This window comes from Megascapheus bottae, chromosome 29 (assembly GCF_031878675.1).
Source record: "Megascapheus bottae isolate mThoBot1 chromosome 29, mThoBot2.hap1, whole genome shotgun sequence".
Classification (NCBI taxonomy): Eukaryota; Metazoa; Chordata; class Mammalia; order Rodentia; family Geomyidae; genus Megascapheus; species Megascapheus bottae.
The window spans coordinates 11162520-11180660 of record NC_143537.1 but is presented as its reverse complement, the minus strand read 5'-3'; the positions used below and the strand labels follow the sequence as shown (position 1 = coordinate 11180660).

Here is an 18141-nt window from a genome sequence, read left to right as displayed (position 1 = left end):
CTGTCCATGGACTTTCTCAAGAGTAAAGCTCTACCACTTGAACCTCAGCACCACGTCCAGCTTTTTTCTATGTATGAGGTACCAAGGAATCAAACCCGGGTCTTCCTGAATGTTAAGCAAGCACACTACCACTAGGCCAAACTCCTGGCCATGGCCTAGTTTCTTTTCAAAAACTTTAATCAAGCTGGGAGTTTGGCCTAGTGATAGAGTGCTTGCCCAGCATGCAGAAGACCCGGGTTCAATTCCTCAGTACCACATACATAGAAAATGCCAGAAGGGGTTCAGTGGCTCAAGTGGTAGAGCTCTAGCCTTGAGAAAGCCCAAAGACAGTGCTCAGGCCCAGAGTTCAACCCCAGGACTGGCCAAAGAAAACCCCAACACTGCCATCACAGGCAGGGTTAGATAGTGCTGTACTGAAGCACCAGCCAGGCACTGTGAAGAGGTTATACATGCCTCAACTGGCCTAGGGTTATTTAAACCAGTTCACACTGAGTAAACTAAGTCTCACATAAAACAGATTTACCTAGAAGGGTTGAGAATCTATGCCTTAATGTCAATGACTATAATCTTAGCTACAGAAAAACCTGTGACTTAAGGACTAGAGTTCAAAGCCAGCCTGGACAGTAAGATCAGCGAGACTCCAATAAACCACTAAGGAGCCAGAAATGGTAGAGTGTACCAACCTTGACAATGAAAGCTTAAGGACAGCACCCAGACTATGAGTTCAAGCCCTACCATATCAACAACACATAAGACAGACACAGACACACCCCCAGAATCCCTCCAGCCTGTTTGGCTCTTGGGTATCATGTGTTGCATATTACATAGACAGAGGAAATGATTCAGGTCCTAGGCCACTAGTGTGTGTGCCCCAGTGATAGAACTTGAATTTAGAGCCTGGGTACTGTTGGTGACCTTTTGTTCAAGGCTAGCAGTCTACCACATGAGCCACAGATCAGATCTGCATCTTCTTTTTTTTTGGTGGGTCATGGGGCTTGAACTCAGCCAGGATGCTGTGCCTAGGATCTTCAGCACAAGCTACCGCCCTACTCCTGGGCCTGGGAGTTGTCCCTGTGCACTTCAGCTCCAGACTATCGCCCTACCCTTGATCCAAGTTCACTTCTCTTTTCTGCAGGTTAACTGGAGTATCAGGTGCTTTTATGCCCCAGATTGCTTTGAATTTGAATGCTTGGATCTCAGCCTCCTGAATAGCTAGGATTACAGGCAGGAGCCACAGGTGTGGCTAGCATCTAGCTTTTTAGGAGATAAGCATCTCAAGGACTTTCCTACCTTGGAATAGCATTGACCCCTAATCCTCAAACTGCTAACCTACCAAGTACCTAGGGTCACATGCATGAGCCACTGGCTCCTTGTAGCAAGGTTTTAGTGAAAGACAGCGGTGAGATTTTCAGTACCTTTTCTGTGCTGACAGACTCTGAGACCCCTAAAGTGCCAGCAGAGAAGGGTTCTGCCAGGATGAGCCAGTACCAGTCTAGGATCACTGCAGCAATCACAGTTAATCTCTAGAAAATGGGATGTGGGGCTTGGCTCAAGAGTAGGTTGGTAGTCTTGAGCTGAAGAGCTCAGGGATAGTGCCCAGGCCACTTCAAGCCCAAGACCCACAAAAAGAAAAAAAAATGATAGCCAGGCACAATGGCTCACATCTGTAATCCTGGCTACTCAGGAGGCTGAGATCTGAGGATCAAGGTTCAAAGCCAGCCTGGCTCTTCTCTCCATTAATCATAGTCTACAGATAGAGAAATTAAGGTCTAGAGACAGAGATGGTTGATGATGAACACACGCAGCAAATCAACAAAGTGCTGAGGTGACAGTCCTGGCATCCAGACCCCTTGAGGAAAGAAATTTCAAGAAAGAAATACACACATAAGATATAGAGGGTAGAAAGGTTAGGCTGGCTATCAGGATTTGAACCTGGGGTTCAGGAAAGAAATGTTCTAATGTTCTTCAGTTTCTGAACAGTAAAGATTTACCATAAAGCTGGGTGTGGGGGCTCACGCCTGTAATCCTAGATACTCAGGAGGTTGAGGTTGAGATCTGTGGATCAGGTTCAAAACCAGGCTCAGGCACAGACTGTGAGACTCTCATCTCTAATTAAGCACTAGAAAACAGGAAGTGGGATTGTGGCTCCAGGGGTAAGATGGTAGCCTTGAGTTGAAGAGCTCAGGGACAACTCCAGGCTCAGGAGTAGGGTGGTAGCCTTGAGCTGAAGAGCTCAGGGACAGCACCCAGGCCCAGAGCTCAAGCCCCATGACTCACAAAAATATACATATATAAAGATGAAGCTGACTCCTCCTGGCAGTTTGCAACAACTAGGTAGAATTGCTACTCCCCTACTGATTAGCTCTGTGACAAAGAACCCTCTATGCTCTACATACCAAAACAGATAACAGCCTGATACTGAGGAGCAAAGAAAACCATCAATCTCAAAGTCAGCCTCTTTCCTTGAGGACAGCCAATACTCAGTCAAGTATAACCTGATATACAACCCCATAAACAAATCTGAAATGTCCCACTATATAAAGCAATTCCAGCATGCCATATACTTGCTACAAGATGAGAGATTTGGAGTGATGTGATGGAGCAGGAAAATGCTAGTCCAAGCCAGGTGCCAGTGGTTCACACAAGGGACTGAGATCTGAGAATCCTAGTTCTAAGCCTGACCAGGCAGTTAATGCTATAAGACTTTTATCTCCAATGAACCACCAAAAAGCCAGAAGTTGGGTGCCAGCCATGAGTGAAAATTTCGAAAGGGCAGCACACATGTCCTGAGCTCAAGACCCAGGATCTGAATACTCATACACACATAAAGGAAGAAAATACTAATTTAGTACAAATGCATGTACACATGTGCAGGTTCATGAATGAGTTTCAAAGAGGCACAATTTTGACCATGATCTTGTATGTGATTATGATCAGTTTGTAGCACAAGAAATACAAAGACCGGGCTTCAATTCCTCACTACCACATACATAGAAAAATGCTGGCAGTGGTGCTGGGGCTCAAGTGGTAGAGCTCTAGCCTTGAGAAAGCCCAAGGACAGTGTTCAGGCCCTCAGTTCAAGGCCCAGAAGTGGCAACAAAACAAAACCAACCATGTCCCATCAGTTCAGAGAGGGGAACGAAGGCATGGGGCATTCTACCCTCAGGGAACTGAAACTGGAACGTCTTGGGGGATCCCACCACTCGGACACCACTGTACTCCTGGAGAGTCAAAAGTGACAAGTTCCTGAAGAACCAGAAATTCATCTTTCACTCCAGCCAGGGGATCTGAAGTTCCAAGAAGATCATAGCACTCACTCCCCAAGGAATCCACAGGACTCGACACAGAAATAGTAAGGGGAAAGCTGCAGAGGGTCAGGGGAGCAGGTAATTTGCAAAACAGACTGCCTGAGAAGAAATACCAGGATCGGCAGGTGGGGGTGATGGTGGGGAACAGAGGTGAAGAGGGAACCAGCCCTACCCAGGGCATCACACCCTGGATACAGACATGCAGACCCCGTTCTTCCCAGAATGAGAGTACTTGAGCAGGTCAGGGGACAGGAGTGGGCAACAGAACAAGGAAGACTGTAAAGAAAGTCTGGAAATTTGAAGCAAGAGTTCTGGATGGGGTATCAAGGGCCCTGGGTTCTAATTCTAACTCAGTCGAGTGGATAAATCTCTGCCCTAGGTTCCTCAATTTACCCCATCTGGCATTAATAATAACAACAACAATAATAATAGTAATGGGAAGAAGCGCTGACCCTTCCAGAGCTGTCTCTGAGGACACAGACACGAGGCGGGGAAGAATGAGCTGCAGGTTTGAAGTAAAACCATTGTTGGGGAGGAGGATAGAGCATCCCTGGCCCCCCCACCCCAAGTCACTCACCTGTCTGGCCAGGGGGACCAGCGTGGCCCCTGATCCCAGTGGGGCTGCTGCTCATGGTGCAGAGCCCACAGCCCCACGTAGGACGGGAAAACCAGGGCCACCAGTCCCAGAGCCACCCCTGCTGAAGCTGCTTCTCCTTCTGCTGCTTCACGGCGGCCGGCCTCGCCTTTTCTTGCTGCAGGGTGGAGCCGGTCCACAACCGTGGGCCGAGGGGCGTCGAGGAAAGTGGAGGCGGCCCAGCCCTGGCTCTGACTCCCAGGCACTTCCAGCTCACTTCTGCTGCTCACTTCCGGGAATTGGACGCTACCACCAACTCGCTGCTGGGGGGGGGGAGAATGCGGAGTCACCGCTGCCAACGCCAATGTTGGGCACCGTGGAGCCAATGTGCTCGAGGTTCCTTCTTCTCCACTTCCTAAGTTATGCTTTCGCCTTCTTGTGGAAGGTTCCAGTTCATCTGGGTGTGACTCGGGGACTCCAACATCCGATCTTCCACCTCCTGCTCGGCGATGGTGCATCCCGCGCCTCCCCAGCTGAGCCCAGGTGAGAAAGTGCCCTGGTTGGGTTGTTGGGAGGAATGGGTGCTCTCTGGGCTCAGGCGAGCCTGGTGCTGCTTTTGTTGGGACAGCTCCCAGGCCCAGAGTTCAAGCCCCATGAGTGACACACACACACATACACAAAGTAGTCTCTACTTGACTTTGTTAATGGGGTAGTTAACGCTTAGCCTCTTGCATTTCTTGACTTCTTTGTACAATCCGGGTATTAGGTCTTTAATTATCTACAAGTGCAAAAGGCTCCTCTCAATCTACAGGGTATCTTTTTCTTCATATAGTTTTATTGTAATTATTAGAAGGATTACATTACATTCACCGATAGAAGGTGCTTGGTGTTGATACCCTGTCTCATGTCTTGGTCCCCATTTCCCGCCCCCACCCCCATCCCTTCCCTATCCGACTTCAAATTACCAGGTGAAATACTATCATAATATGAGATAACCAAGGGATAGCAAAAGAGATGAGAGATAACATAGTACATTAAAGACAACCATCACTCATTATATGGCTTTTGTTTCTATATCCTGGAGGTTTCTTCATTTATCATATTCTATATGGCCTTATGTATCTAGGTTTTGTTCTATTGCAAATCTCTGCTAGGAGAGCACATGGTTTCTACTGATTAGGACAAATGAGGGAAACCTTTGAGCCTATGTTCCTTTGAGTCTGGCTTACTTCACTTAATATGATTTTTTCTAAGTCTTTACATTTCCTTACAAATGGGGCAGTGTCATTCTTTCTGACAGCAGCATAGAATTCCATTGTGTATAAATACCAGGTCTTGTTGATCTACTCATCCACTGAGGGGCATCTGGGCTGGTTCCATATCTTTGCTCTGGTAAATGAACATCGTTGTGCTAGTGAACTCTAGACCTGGGTGCTATCCCTGAGCTCGTCAGCTTAAGGCTAGTGCTCTCCCAATTTGAGCCATAGCACCACTTCTGGTATTTTAGTGGTTAATAAGAGATAAAGAGTCTCATGGACTTTGCCCAGGCTGGCTTTGAACTATGATCCTCTGATCTCAGGCTCCTGAGTAGCTAGGATTCCAGAGATGAGTCTTCAGCACGTGGCAGAAAATATTCTTGTGATGTACAAAAACCCACAACTAATATGGAAACCTTGTTTTAAAATGATTCCTATTGTGTTTCCCAACACAATCTAACTGAAGTCTACAGAGTACAAGAAAACACACATAGCCATTTAATTTTTTTACTTTTTTATTATAATTAATGGGTTACATTATATTCACCAGAGAGAATATAATACTTCACAAGCCTTGATATCCCTACTTAATTTTTGTTTTTTAACTTTTATAAATCTACATTTTGGGTCTCTCTCTCTCTCTCTCTCTCTCTCTCTCTGTTTTGCGGATGTGGGACTTGAATTTTGAGCCTGGGCAATGTCCCTGGGCTCTTCAGCCATTTCTGGTTTTCTGGTGCTTATTAGAAGTAACAGTTTCATGGAGTTTAGTGCCTGGGCTGGCTTTGAACTGTGATCTCTGTGATCCTCTGATCTCAGCCTTCTGAGATCACCTCCAGCTTTTTTTTGTATATGTGATACAGAGAAATTGAACCCAGGGCTTTGTGCATGCTTGGCAAGCAAACTACCACTAGCCCACACTCCAGCCTTGAATAGGACTTTCTTTTCTTTGTCAGCCATGGGGCTTGAGCTCAGGGCTTGAGCACCATCCTTGGACTTTCTTAAGGCTAGAGCTCTACCACTTGAGCCTCAGCACCACTTCCGGCTTTTTTCTATGTATGTGGTACTGAGGAATCGAACCCGGTCTTCATGCATGCTAGGCAAGCACTTTAACCACTAGGCCAAACTCCCGGCCCTGTCCTAGGGCTTTCTAAAGGATAGCACTCTACCACTTGAGCCGGCAAACTCCTGGCCCAAACAGGCCACTCTTGAGGCTAGAATTATGGAGATGTGCCATGATACTGGCATGTGTTTATCCATCTATGTAAATATCATTTCTTCTGTTGATGGTTTTCCTTCTCAGTGTACATATTTCCTACATATTTTGTCAAAAATTTCCTTCCCACTGGGGCTGTGAGTTTAGCCTAGTGGAAGAGTTCTTGCCTACCATGAACGCAGACCCCTGTTCGATTCCTCAGTACAATATACATAGAAAAGCCAAAAGTGGTGCTGTGGCACATGTGATAGAGCTTTAGACTTAAGAAAAGACAAAAACAAAAACAAGGACTGTGCTCAGGATTGGCAAAAAAAAATTCTCCCCGATGTAGACTTTTAAAATTTTTATACTTTTTGATTTTGTTGTTAAGGTGATATACAAAGAGATTGCTGTTATATATGTAATGAGTACATTTCTTGTAAACACTGTTACCCCCTCCCTCCTTTTCTCCCTTTCCCTTCCCCCCAAAGCCCCTCCCCCAATACATAATGTTCATTTATAACAAATATATATGTATTTTAATTATTGAAAACAATAGTTTGAAACGTGTTGAAATAAATGATATAGGCTGATATCATTTATCAAAATGGATTATTTGACTCTAAAATAAACATTCTAGGTAACTTTTCTCATAAAATTGTACTAATGGTATAATACTAATAAAATAAAAAGTAAAGAAATTTTAGTTATTAATTTCTTAAGTTTTACCTTTACCATTATATTATACTAAGCATATGCTTTATGGTATTCATGAAGACAGCATGAAATGTGATTATGTAAAAAAATTAAATGAGTAAAAAATAGTAAGGTTTGAAGCCAGGAGTTTGGCTTTGTGGCACAAACCCTGAACTGGCAAAAAAGAAGTAGGGTTAGATAAATTAGATCTATTTCAAAATATGCAGAAAATGGTATGAATTCTTATTTGGCTAGTCCTGGGGCTTGAACTGAGGAACCAGGAATTGTCCTTGTCCACTTTTTGTTCAAGGCTGGTGCTCTGACACTTGAGCCACAGTGGCTCATCTGGCTTTTTCTGTGTATGCAGTGCTGAGGAATTGACTCAAGGGCTTCTTGTATAGTAGGCAAGCACTCTACGACTAGGCCACACTCAAGGCCAAAGTAGATTTTTGATGCTACTGTGGAGTTTTAATTTTCTTAGATATTTGTACAAAGAACAATGGATACATAAACAGACTTGAACTCACATAACAGAGTCCCACATATTACTTCAGTTACTCTGGCATTTCTCCCAATTGACAGGCATCTGCTCTGTCCTTAAGCTTTGGTAGCCAACCTGTCTCTCCAAGGAGGACCGGCCTTGATTCCCTGCAATTCCATGCATTTCATAGTTCCCTGTATATCCAGTAAGGTTATCTTGTACAGGTCCAGGCCAGTTGGTTTTTTTTTTATTGTGTAAACTCTTGTAAAAGGTCTAATATTTTATTTTTTTAAATATTTTTTATTGTGCTTAATAGAAGGGTTACATTATATTCACCAGAAGAAGGTGCGTAATTTTACAAACATTGATACCCTTTCTAATGACATAGTCCCCATTTCCCTCCCACCCTCCCACCCGTCTGGATTTTACCACACCCATGACCCATGTGTCTGGGGCATCAGATTGTAGGTTGAAAGTAAAACATAGTATAATAAGGACTGACGAACTGTACACCATAATATTAACAATGAGCATTTAATAGTTAGAAAAGGAAATACAATGAACACTTGACAACAATCATGAGAGCAAGATAAAGAGATATCTTTTTAGGAAGGGGACAGGGAAGCTCTAAATCCAGACTGGCCTCCAAGTTGCCTTCAGGCAGTAATTCTACCTCAGAGTCTTCAGAAGTGTCTCCCTCCTCAAGAGAAACAGAATGTCCTTCCTGAGTTAAGAGGGGGATGGATTCTAGGTTGTCGACTGGAGATTGGTTCTCCTGTGGTGAGACAGATGGGTCTGGATATTCTGTGAGGATCAATTCATTTTCCTCCAGTGAATCTAGCATTGAGACTGCACTTGCTCCTTCCCCCACACATAAGCTGGGGACATTTTCCATGAGCCCAGCATGTGGCTCTTTAGCCTGCACAGTAAGTGGAGTGTCGCTCTGACTCACGTGGACTGACTCTGGGTAGACTGTGAATTCTGGCTGCTCTTTCTCTTCCGCCAAAGTATCTGTGGGTTCAACTGTGTCACACATGGCGTTCAGAGCACAAGGTATATCCACCACAGGACTCCAAATCTGTTTGGTGTTTTCTACAGAAGGCCCATGCTTTCTGGAGTGCAGTGATGATTCTCCATGTCCATCAGTCACCAGCTCCACTGGTGGGTTTTTCATCTGGAGTTCAGGAGAAGCTCTTCTACGGTGACCCAAACCTAAGAATGGAAATAGGTACAGGATTCTTAGAGTGGACTCTGCAAGTGGAAGTGTCACTCAACTTCCATGAGGCTCTAATGGAGGAAGCTGTAGAATTGGAGTTTGGACTGAACAGTGAGGAGATGTAGGGTTTTTCTAATGAGTGCTTATGCCCGAGTCCTTTCAAACAGAGAACTGACATTACCTGGCCAACACCACCCATAAAGGGCATTTTGCCAAGCTGGGTACAAGTAAGGGCCCACCAGTACCTAGACCAGCTGGGCTTCCTACTCACAGGCTCTGAGGCGCCCACACCAGGACTTCTTTTTCTTGGTCTTACTGGTCGCGCATTCCTCCAGCTGGTCAAAAAGGATGTGTAAGCGGAAGAGCAGCTCCGAGGCCGGCATGTGGAGCCTCATGTAGAGCTTGAGTCGTGTCAGGGTGTGGCAGTTCTTGACCTCATAGAAATCACTGGGGTAGAAGTCCATCCACATCGTGAACATGGAACACACGATGCTGCGGGCACATTGGGGAGAAGGAAAGTGAGCCCCTTCTCTCTCCATCCTGAGTCTTCTACCAAAGCCCCTTTCTTGCAGGACTCTAATGCTGTGGCTATCCTGCAGAGATGTGCACTTGTGTGCTGGCAGGAGGAAAGAGACACCCGAGAACAGGATGACTTTTACACGCTGTTTCCAGAAGCTTCTGAGAGACAGTCCTCCAAAATGCTCACTGTCATAGGCAAGGAGAAGGTTGTTTCCCCACAGGATCTGACTTTCTGCACACAGCCCTAGCTGTAATTCATGAGTGTCCACACTCACAATCACACCCACAACTCTGTTATGTATTTTTTTTGGCAGTCTTGGGACTTGAACTTACGGCACTGACCAGTGTCCTTGGGCTTTTTCCTCAAAGCTAGCACTCTGCCACTTGAGGCACAGCACTACTTCCAGCTTTTTATTTTTTTCTATGGATGTGCTACCTAGCAATCGAAACTGGGCCTTGGTGCATGCTAGGCAAGCACTCTACCACTAGGCCAAACCTTGGGGGCCCTCAAACTGTGTTATCTAACATCCACTTAAGTCCCAACCTCAAGACCTGATAGAAATCATAAGTGATGTGCAAACAAGAAACTTGTGCTTTGATTAGATGCCTCAAAAATACCCAATATTTTTAGGCAGGCTTGCTGGCTCATGACTGCAAGTCTAACTACTCAAGAGTTTGAGATCTGAGGAAGGAGGGTCACAGCCAGCTTAGGCACAAAAGACTGTGGGAACTTTATCTCCAATTATCCACCAGAAAATCCTGAATTAATGCTATGGTTCAAGGGATAGAGTGATAGCTTTGAGATGAAGAGCTCATTGACACCACCCAGGCCCAGAGTTTAAGTCTCATGACCAATAAAAAAATTATACCCAGTTTTACATGACAAATCTTTTATTTCTGTGTAAGTCCACTTACTTCTTTACTTGCTCATCTTCCTCCCAACTACGGTGGATGGATCTGTAGCGATGGAAGGAGAGAAGGAAGTCAACTCTATGGTTTTCCAATATGGAGCGAACATGACAAGTACAGGGCTAGCTAAATCCCAGGCAGGAATATAAAACTACCCAAGTGACGTATGTCTATACAGTTCCATGAAAATTCTGCTAAGAGGCCTCTATGCATCTGTCCAAAGTGCATCTCTAAAGAAGTAAACGCTCTAATTAAATAAATGCTCTAAATAAAGAAGTCAATGCTCATGCCTCTAATCTTAGCCACTCAGTAGGCTGAGATCTGAGGATCACAGTTGGAAGCCACTCTAGTGAGTAAAAGTCTAGAAGCACTTGTCTTCAATTAAGCAGCAAAAAGCCAGAACTTGACCTATAACTCAAATGGTACAGTGCTGATTTTTGAACACCAAAGGGATGACACTCAGGGCCTGAGTTCAAGTGGCAGGACTGGACTACACACCAACATGTAAGTGCTTTGAGGTTCTAACAGGCAAAGCTAACATAATCCCTACCTGATGACTCAGAAGTGATTCAGCCCCCAGCCTTTCCTCTGTCTCCAGTACTTCACAGGCCTCGGCCATTGCTACTGAAACCTTATTTCCTACTGGAAAATGGGATTTCATAGGACCTCACTGAGGTGGGGGCTGCAACTGGGTGCCACTCACTCATGCCTGTCATCTATCTTGTCAGTAAGCACACTGCTGAGACTCCAGTAGCTTGTGAGGGAAATGAAATGGCATGGTGGCCCAGTCTTAATAAAGTAGTCAGCTTGTGCACTTGTATCATGCTAAGCTCCCCTGTGAACACCCCCAGTGAATCAAACAGGCTCAGAGAAGGGCCACGTATTCCAAGGCTGGTCCAGGAGGGGCTGAGCAAGCCTGGGTTTGGAGGGGGAACACTCACTTTTTCAAGAGAATATCCAGCAACTGCTCCATTGTCCCCCACTGTCTGAAATTGTGCAGGAAATTTCCCACATAAAAGAGATCACCTTTCTTGTAGGCAGGGATCAGCGTTATCAGCAGCGTCTCCAACAGGCCTTCCTCCAGGATCCATACGTTACAAGGCTCATTCAGAGTCTGAGCTGACTCATGGTCACACTATGGTGGCAAAAACAATGGATCATTCAAACAGAAATGGGAGCACACTTCACACTGAGGAATTGGGAGAGAGTAGATTGAAAATGACACAAACTGTCATCTCAGTATAGACACTTGAAAGCACACAAGGTTGTAGTGTGTGGGGAGGATGGTGGGGTCAAATGGGTTTCCTCTCAGGAATATACCTCATCTGAGTTGCCCTGGATTTTCCTGGCTTTCTTCCTAGAGAAAGACCTGATATACTGGATTTGTAGCTTGGCACTGATCCAGCATCTACATCTTCTAGCGAGGCATCCATATCTCTCATGCCTGAGACTCGAGTCTCCTGACCTTTGGCAACAGCACAGCAACATCTTTCTAGTTCCTGAGCCACAGGCCAAGGGAGCTGGCTTGAGCTGGTTGTCAGTTACTGTGGCTTGGTTACCAGGGTTCCATATTCTGTTCCATTGTGAGGAAGGTAGGGTCACCTTTCAGGGCCCAATGACTAAAGCTCCTTGCTCACAGAAGACCTCCCCAAAGACATACTGGAGGCTGAATCTTCCCTCCCACCTCACAAGATACATGTGGATGTAGTAAACAGCATGCCTTGTTTGTAAAATCCCAACGTCTTTAACTAAGCCTAGGTACTAGCCTGGTCTCAGACTCAAGGAGCCTTTGTTAGGTAAGATCCAACCTTAACTGTCACTATTCCCCTCATCCTGCACAAGCCATTTTGCTTCACAGTGCCTTCTCAGCATTTTGCCTCTGGCACATTTTTTTGTTTATGCTAGTTCTGGGGCTTGAACTCAGAGCCTGAGCATTGTTCTTGGGCTTTCTTTAGGCTATAGCTGTCCCACCGAGCCGTAGCACCACTTCCAGCATTTTTTATGTATGTGGTACGGAGGCATCAACCCTGAGTCTTTTTGCATGGTAGCCAAACACTCTACCACTAGATCAACCTCCCAGCCCATCTTGCACGTATTTTTGACATTAATCTACTAGGACGTTGTTAGGTTTCTGTATCCTAATCTTTTTTTTTTTCCTGATGAATATCTGTGCTGTCATCTGTAAAAAATGCAAGTGGGAAAATCATAGAAGTATTGGCAAAATAAAAAAATGCATTACACACATAGTTAAGTGTTCATTCTTTGTAGGAGAAAGGATATTTTGATATGATGATGACTATTTATAAATAGTCTATCAGGTTGGGAGTTTGGCCTAGTGGGAGTTTGCCTAGCATCCATGAAGATCTGGGTTCGATTCCTCAGTACCACATAGAGAGAAAATCCAGATGTGGCACTGTGGTTCAAGTGGCAGAGAGCAAGAATTGAGAAAACACTCAGGGACAGTGCCCAGGCCGAGTTCCAGCCCTAGGATCCTCCCCCCCCTACACAAAAGAAAATGATAAAGAAATAAATAAACCAACTAACATGATGCAAAGGTTAGAAAAGCAAAAAAAACTTTCTCTCCGTCCCTCCCTCTCTTTCTCTTTTTTGTCAGACTTGGGGCCTGGACTCTGAGCTCTTCAGCTCAAGGCTACTTAGCCTACCACTGGAGCCACAGCAGCACTTCCTGTTTCCTAGGAGTTAAGAGTCTCACAGTCTTTAGTGTCTGGCCTGGCTTTGAGCTGAATTCCTCAGCTCTCAGCCTCCTGAGTAGCTAGGATTACAGGTGTGAGCCACTATGCTGGCTAAGCATTATTTTTTCTTTTTGCCAGTCTTGGACTTGATGTCAGGGCTTAAGCACTGTCCTTGGGCTTTTCTCAAGGCTAATGCTCCACCACCTGGGCTGTAGCACCATTTCTGGCTTTTCTATGTAAGTGGTAACAAGGAATCAAACCCAGATCTTCGTGTATGCTAGACAGCACTCCCTATCACTAGGCCAAACTACTGTCCCCACAGAAAGCTTTCTTATGGGAGCAGAATCTTTTATGTTTCAAATAACACCTTAAACTCTTCACCTAGGACCAATCCACACTCCATTAATTGGTAAGCATTATAAAAGCAATTCATTTCTAGGTTAAACATGGATATCCTCCTGGACATATAGCACCTAATAAAGACACAATATAAAACATCCCAACCAACCATCCTCAGCCAAGGATGAAAAATATTGGATTTGGGTTTTTGTTATTGTTTGTTTTGCTTTTTAGTCAAGCATGGGACTTGAACTCCAGGCCTGGGTGCTGTCCCTGAGTTCATCAGCTGAAGGCTAACACCCTACCCCTGGGCCTGAACGCTGTCCTTGAGCTCTTTAGCTCAAGGATACCACCCTACCCTTGAGTCAAGCCTCATTTTCCATTTTCTAGAGGTTAATTGGAGATAAGAGTCTCAAGGTCCTTTTATACCCAGGCTGGCTTTGAACCTCGATCCTCAGATTTCTCAGCCTCCTCAGTAGTTACTATTACAGTCGTGAACTACTGTTCCTGTCTTATTTCAGGTTGTTTAATTAGAAACAGAATCTGTATTTAGAAGTCAGTATTGTGTGCCAGGAGTTTGGCTTAATGGTACAGTGCTTGCCTGGCAGGCACATAGACCCCTGTTTCATTCCTCAGTAACACATAGAAAAAGCCAGAAGTGGTGCTTTGGCTAAAATGGTAGAGTTTTAGCCTTGAGAAAGCCCAAGGACAGTGCTCAGGTCCTAAATTCAAGCCCCAGGACTGGCAAAAAAAAAAGTTGGTATTGTAACTGGGCTTTGGTGGCTCCTGGTTCTAATCTTACCTACTCAGAGGTCTGAGAGACTCAATTCACCAATAAATAATCACAAATACCTAGAAGAGAACATGTGTGTTAAGTGGTACTTCATTAGTCTTGAACAAACATGGTCAGTACCCAGACCAGACCATGAGCTCAAAAATGAGGAGTAGCACACAAAAAAGGGCATTAGACTGTCTTTAAATTATATATATTTATTACTATTATTATTATTATTATTGATAATCTTGTGGCTTGGACTCAGGACATGAGTACTTTGGGCATTCCTCAAGGCTACCATTTTACCTCTTGAGCCATAGCAGCAATTCTGGCTTTTTCTGTGTATGTGGTACCGAGGAATTGAACTCAGGTCTTCATGAATGCTAGGCAAGCATTCTACCACTAGGCTATCCTTCTCAATTATATTTTATCCATTGTTTTAGAATCCATGTTTAGTCACTCTCATTTTAAGTGATGTAAAACAGGCTCATAATTCTAATGGAGAAATTGTAATTTGTCAAGAACAGAAGAATAAAGTGGGAAAGGTCCATGTTAGTAACATTTTAAGTTGCAAAAGCCACAGGGAGTGCAGAAGATAAAATAGGATAAACACATATTTCCATAAGACATTTTAAAGCAGTGTTTATGCGGGGCTGGGAGTTTGGCCTAGTGCTTGCCTAGCATGCATGAAAACCCGGGTTCGATTCCTCGGTACCACATACATAGAAAAAAGCCGGAAGTGCTGCTGAGGCTCAAGTGGTAGAGCTCTAGCCTTGAGAAAGTCCAAGGACAGTGCTCAGGCCCTGAGCTCAAGCCCAGGACTGGCAAAAAAAAAAAGCAGTGTTTATGCTTCACTGACATCAACTCCAAATAAAATTTCCTAAGTGAAATAATACTTCTTTGAGCAGATTGTGACAGAACAGCAACAGTAGCTAAAACTTCAGGATAGGTAACATCTACAAATCATACTACGTTGACCAAGATACATTACCACACCAAAAGTATTCTATAATTTTTATTACACAGCCAAAGATCCCTGACCAACACTTTCTCAACTGTCAGAAGGAGCCAACACACTGGAGCTAGCCACAGCAACTCTATAGATGGGTCATTTGGGATAAGTCTGAGAGATCACATACTAGAAATGATAGTGGGAAGAAGCTGAATAATTTGTGAGACTAGAATTAGTCTTAGTACATAGACAGATACTTTGTTTGGACAGTTATCCCTGCACTCCAAATCATGACCTCATGTCCTTGCTAATATTTAGGCTGTGGCTTATTCCTCAGGCCAGCTCATTTTCTTTCTAAAAGTTGTTCTAAACCTTCAAACGTCACCAAGTGATTGAGAGTGTTGGAGAAGAATACCACGTGAATCTTGTACTCTGGGAAGCAGAACCAATTATTGTTTACGGCAAGGAAAGCTAGAAACAGCTTCCTCTTCCTGTGCTTTTCTGCCTCTGCTATTTTTTGGTGTTGTTTTGTGTTGTTGTGTTTTCTTGTTGTATTGTTTTGTGCTGTTGGTGCTGTGGCTTGAACTCAGAGCTTGGGCACTGACTGAGCATAGCTCACAGACCATTAATAATTTCTTCAACTAACTAGTGAAAAGTTTCCTTACAGGGGTTTCTTGGAGCATGGTACCTCACCGCCATCAACTCCATTGCACTTCAAGGGGACCTCACACTTGTCTTCCCAGACCTTATCCATTAGACTGTGGAAGAGAGCCTTTGTCTTCCTTCATTATATGTGAGATTCCATGCTTTGCTCTTAAAGGTTTATTGTGATGTTACATACAACATGATTGGAAGGACAGTAGGGAATTTTTCATGCCTGCTATTCAGTCATCCAGGGTATGGGTTCTGCCTATTTAGTGGACTTAAGCTATTCCTCATGAAAATGGAGATTGTAGGGCATATTTGGATGTACAGACTTCAACTTGAGAGCACCTAAAATAACAGAGGAAAATAGAAAAATGACTTTTTGGAAAAGTAAATTCCTCAGTAGCAAGGAGAGAAGATCAGGTAAAAGCTGGGGTGCTTCCAAGACCAGCTGTGCAGTCTAGTTTTCATTGTCCAATGTTACATTATTTATGCATTTATTTGTAAATGTTTTATTTTTATTCTAGTATAAATTGAATTGACTCCATACATTATTTTTAAATTGTTCATTGCTCACATAAGTTCAATTATTATTATATTACTATTATTATTATTATTATTATTATTATTATTATTATTATTGGCAGTCCTTGGTTTGGGTTCAGGGCATGAGGACTGTCCTTGGGTTTTCTCAAGCTCTACCATTTGAGCCACAGCAGCACTTCTGGCTTTTTTCTATGTATATGGGACCAAAGAATCGATCCTGGGTCTTCATGCATGCTAGGCAAGCACTCTACCCCTAGGCAAACCCCCAACCCCAATTAATTTTTACATGAACATCATATCCTCTAACTTCACTGAACTTATTGATTATAATAATGTTGTAGGGAAGACCACCAGAAGATGGCACAGGAGAAAGATCAGACTGGAAAGTTTTAGGAAGGACATAGAAAGGCTCCTATTTCAGGGAGTAGACACCCCATCTCTGCCTCTTCTGGCCAGGAGAGTTCCTTGAGGGCCTCAGTTTCCTAGTCTTTACAAAGGAAGCAGAGGCCAGCACCTCTTTCCCAGGGCCTATGGAGAATTAAGTAGATGAGAACTAAGGCAGAGTAGGGGCTCTGTAGGTGGAATCTCACCTTCAGCACCAGCCAAGGACTGAGTGAAAAAACTCAGTTTCACCTCCTTGCTCTTAGCAGGTTCCCACATTCCTAGCAGCTTCCACTTTACTCAACTCTTAGAAAGAACCAGTTCTTTCCTTCCCACTCCTCCCTCTCTTCCTTTCTCTCTTTATGTCAGTCATGGCCTTGAACACAGGGTCTGGCCCTGTCCATGAGTTTCTTGATCAAGGCTAGATCTCTACCACTTTAAGCCGTGTAGCTTTACCTCTGGATTTCTGACTAGAATTAGAGGTGTGAGCCACTGAAGTCCAGATCGTTCTCCCACCCCACTTCCTTCCTTTCCATCCTTTCACTTGCTTCCTTCCTTCCTTCTCTCCTTCCTTCCTTCCTTCCTTCCATCCATCATTCCCCCTCCACCTCCTTGTAGTAAGGTTTTAGTGAAGGACAGCTGCTGAGATTTTTCAGTACCTATTCTGCGCTGATGGATTCTGAGACCCCTTTTCTTTCTTTGTCTTTTATTTTTTTTTATGGGTTATGGGCCTTGAACTTGGCCTGGGAACTGTCCCTGAGCTCTGGAGCTCAAGGATGCTGCTCTACCTTTGTGCCAAGCCCCATTTCCCATTTTCTAGTGGTTAACTGGAGAAAAAAATCTCAGGTCCTTTGGTGCCTTGGTTATCTCATATTGTTACAGTATTTCACTTTGTTATCTAATATAAATTGGATAGGGAAGGGGGGAAAACAAGATGAGGGGTGGGGGGAGGGAAATGGGGACCAAGACATGAGAAAGGGTATCAATGTATGTGAAGTAATGCACCTTCTATCTGGTGAATACAATGTAACCCTCAACTAATTACCATAAAAATATATGAAAAAAAGTCTCAGGTCCTTTGGTGTCTCGGCTGCCTTTGAACCCTGATCTTCAGATGTCAGCCTCCTGAGTAGCTAGGATTACAGGTGTGAGCCACGGCACCCAGCTGAGATTAATATTTCTAAATTTTCTCTTTCCACAGAGATTGCTGCTTACTACAACACATTTTATTAAAAAGCCTGGCTCTTTCTTTCATTTTGTGCTAGCACTAGGGCATGAAATCAGGGTCTGGATGCTATTCCTGAGCTATTTTGTTCAAGACTGGAATCTGGAATTCTAACTCTTGAGTCACACCTTCACTTCCAACTTTTTTGAAGTTAATGAGAGATGGAAATCTCATAGTCTTCCTGCCCAGGCTGGCTTTAAACCGCAATCCTCAGATGTCAGCCTCCTGAGCAGCAAGGACGACAGGTGTCAGCTACCAACACCTGGCCTAGATTCTTTCCTTCTTTTCTTTCTTTCTTTTTTTTTTCTTTTTTGCCAGTCCGGAGCTTGAGCTCAGGGCCTGAGCACTGTCCTTGGGCTTTCCTCAAGGCTAGTGTTCTACCCTGAGCCACCACACCACTTCTGTCTTTTTCTATGTATGTAGTGCCCAGGAAT

The 18141-nt window shown here is 44.2% G+C and overlaps 1 protein-coding gene across 2 annotated transcripts; it reads right to left on the bottom strand.

The window, feature by feature from the left end:
- Positions 1-7981: 7981 nt before the first annotated feature.
- LOC150044743 (uncharacterized) lies at positions 7982-11705 on the bottom strand. Of its 2 annotated transcripts, none has more exons than XM_090320960.1 (5): positions 11472-11705; positions 11093-11286; positions 10158-10199; positions 9040-9215; positions 7982-8719 (listed from the first exon to the last, which is right to left on the bottom strand). In XM_090320960.1, the coding sequence occupies exons 1-5, from the start codon at positions 11637-11639 to the stop codon at positions 8049-8051; spliced, it is 1251 nt and encodes a 416-aa protein (XP_090177086.1). In that variant the 5' UTR covers positions 11640-11705; the 3' UTR covers positions 7982-8048. The 2 variants fall into 2 exon arrangements, with proteins under 2 accessions (XP_090177086.1, XP_090177085.1); XM_090320959.1 differs by having other exon boundaries at positions 7983-8719; positions 8995-9215.
- Between the last annotated feature and the right edge of the window lie 6436 nt (positions 11706-18141).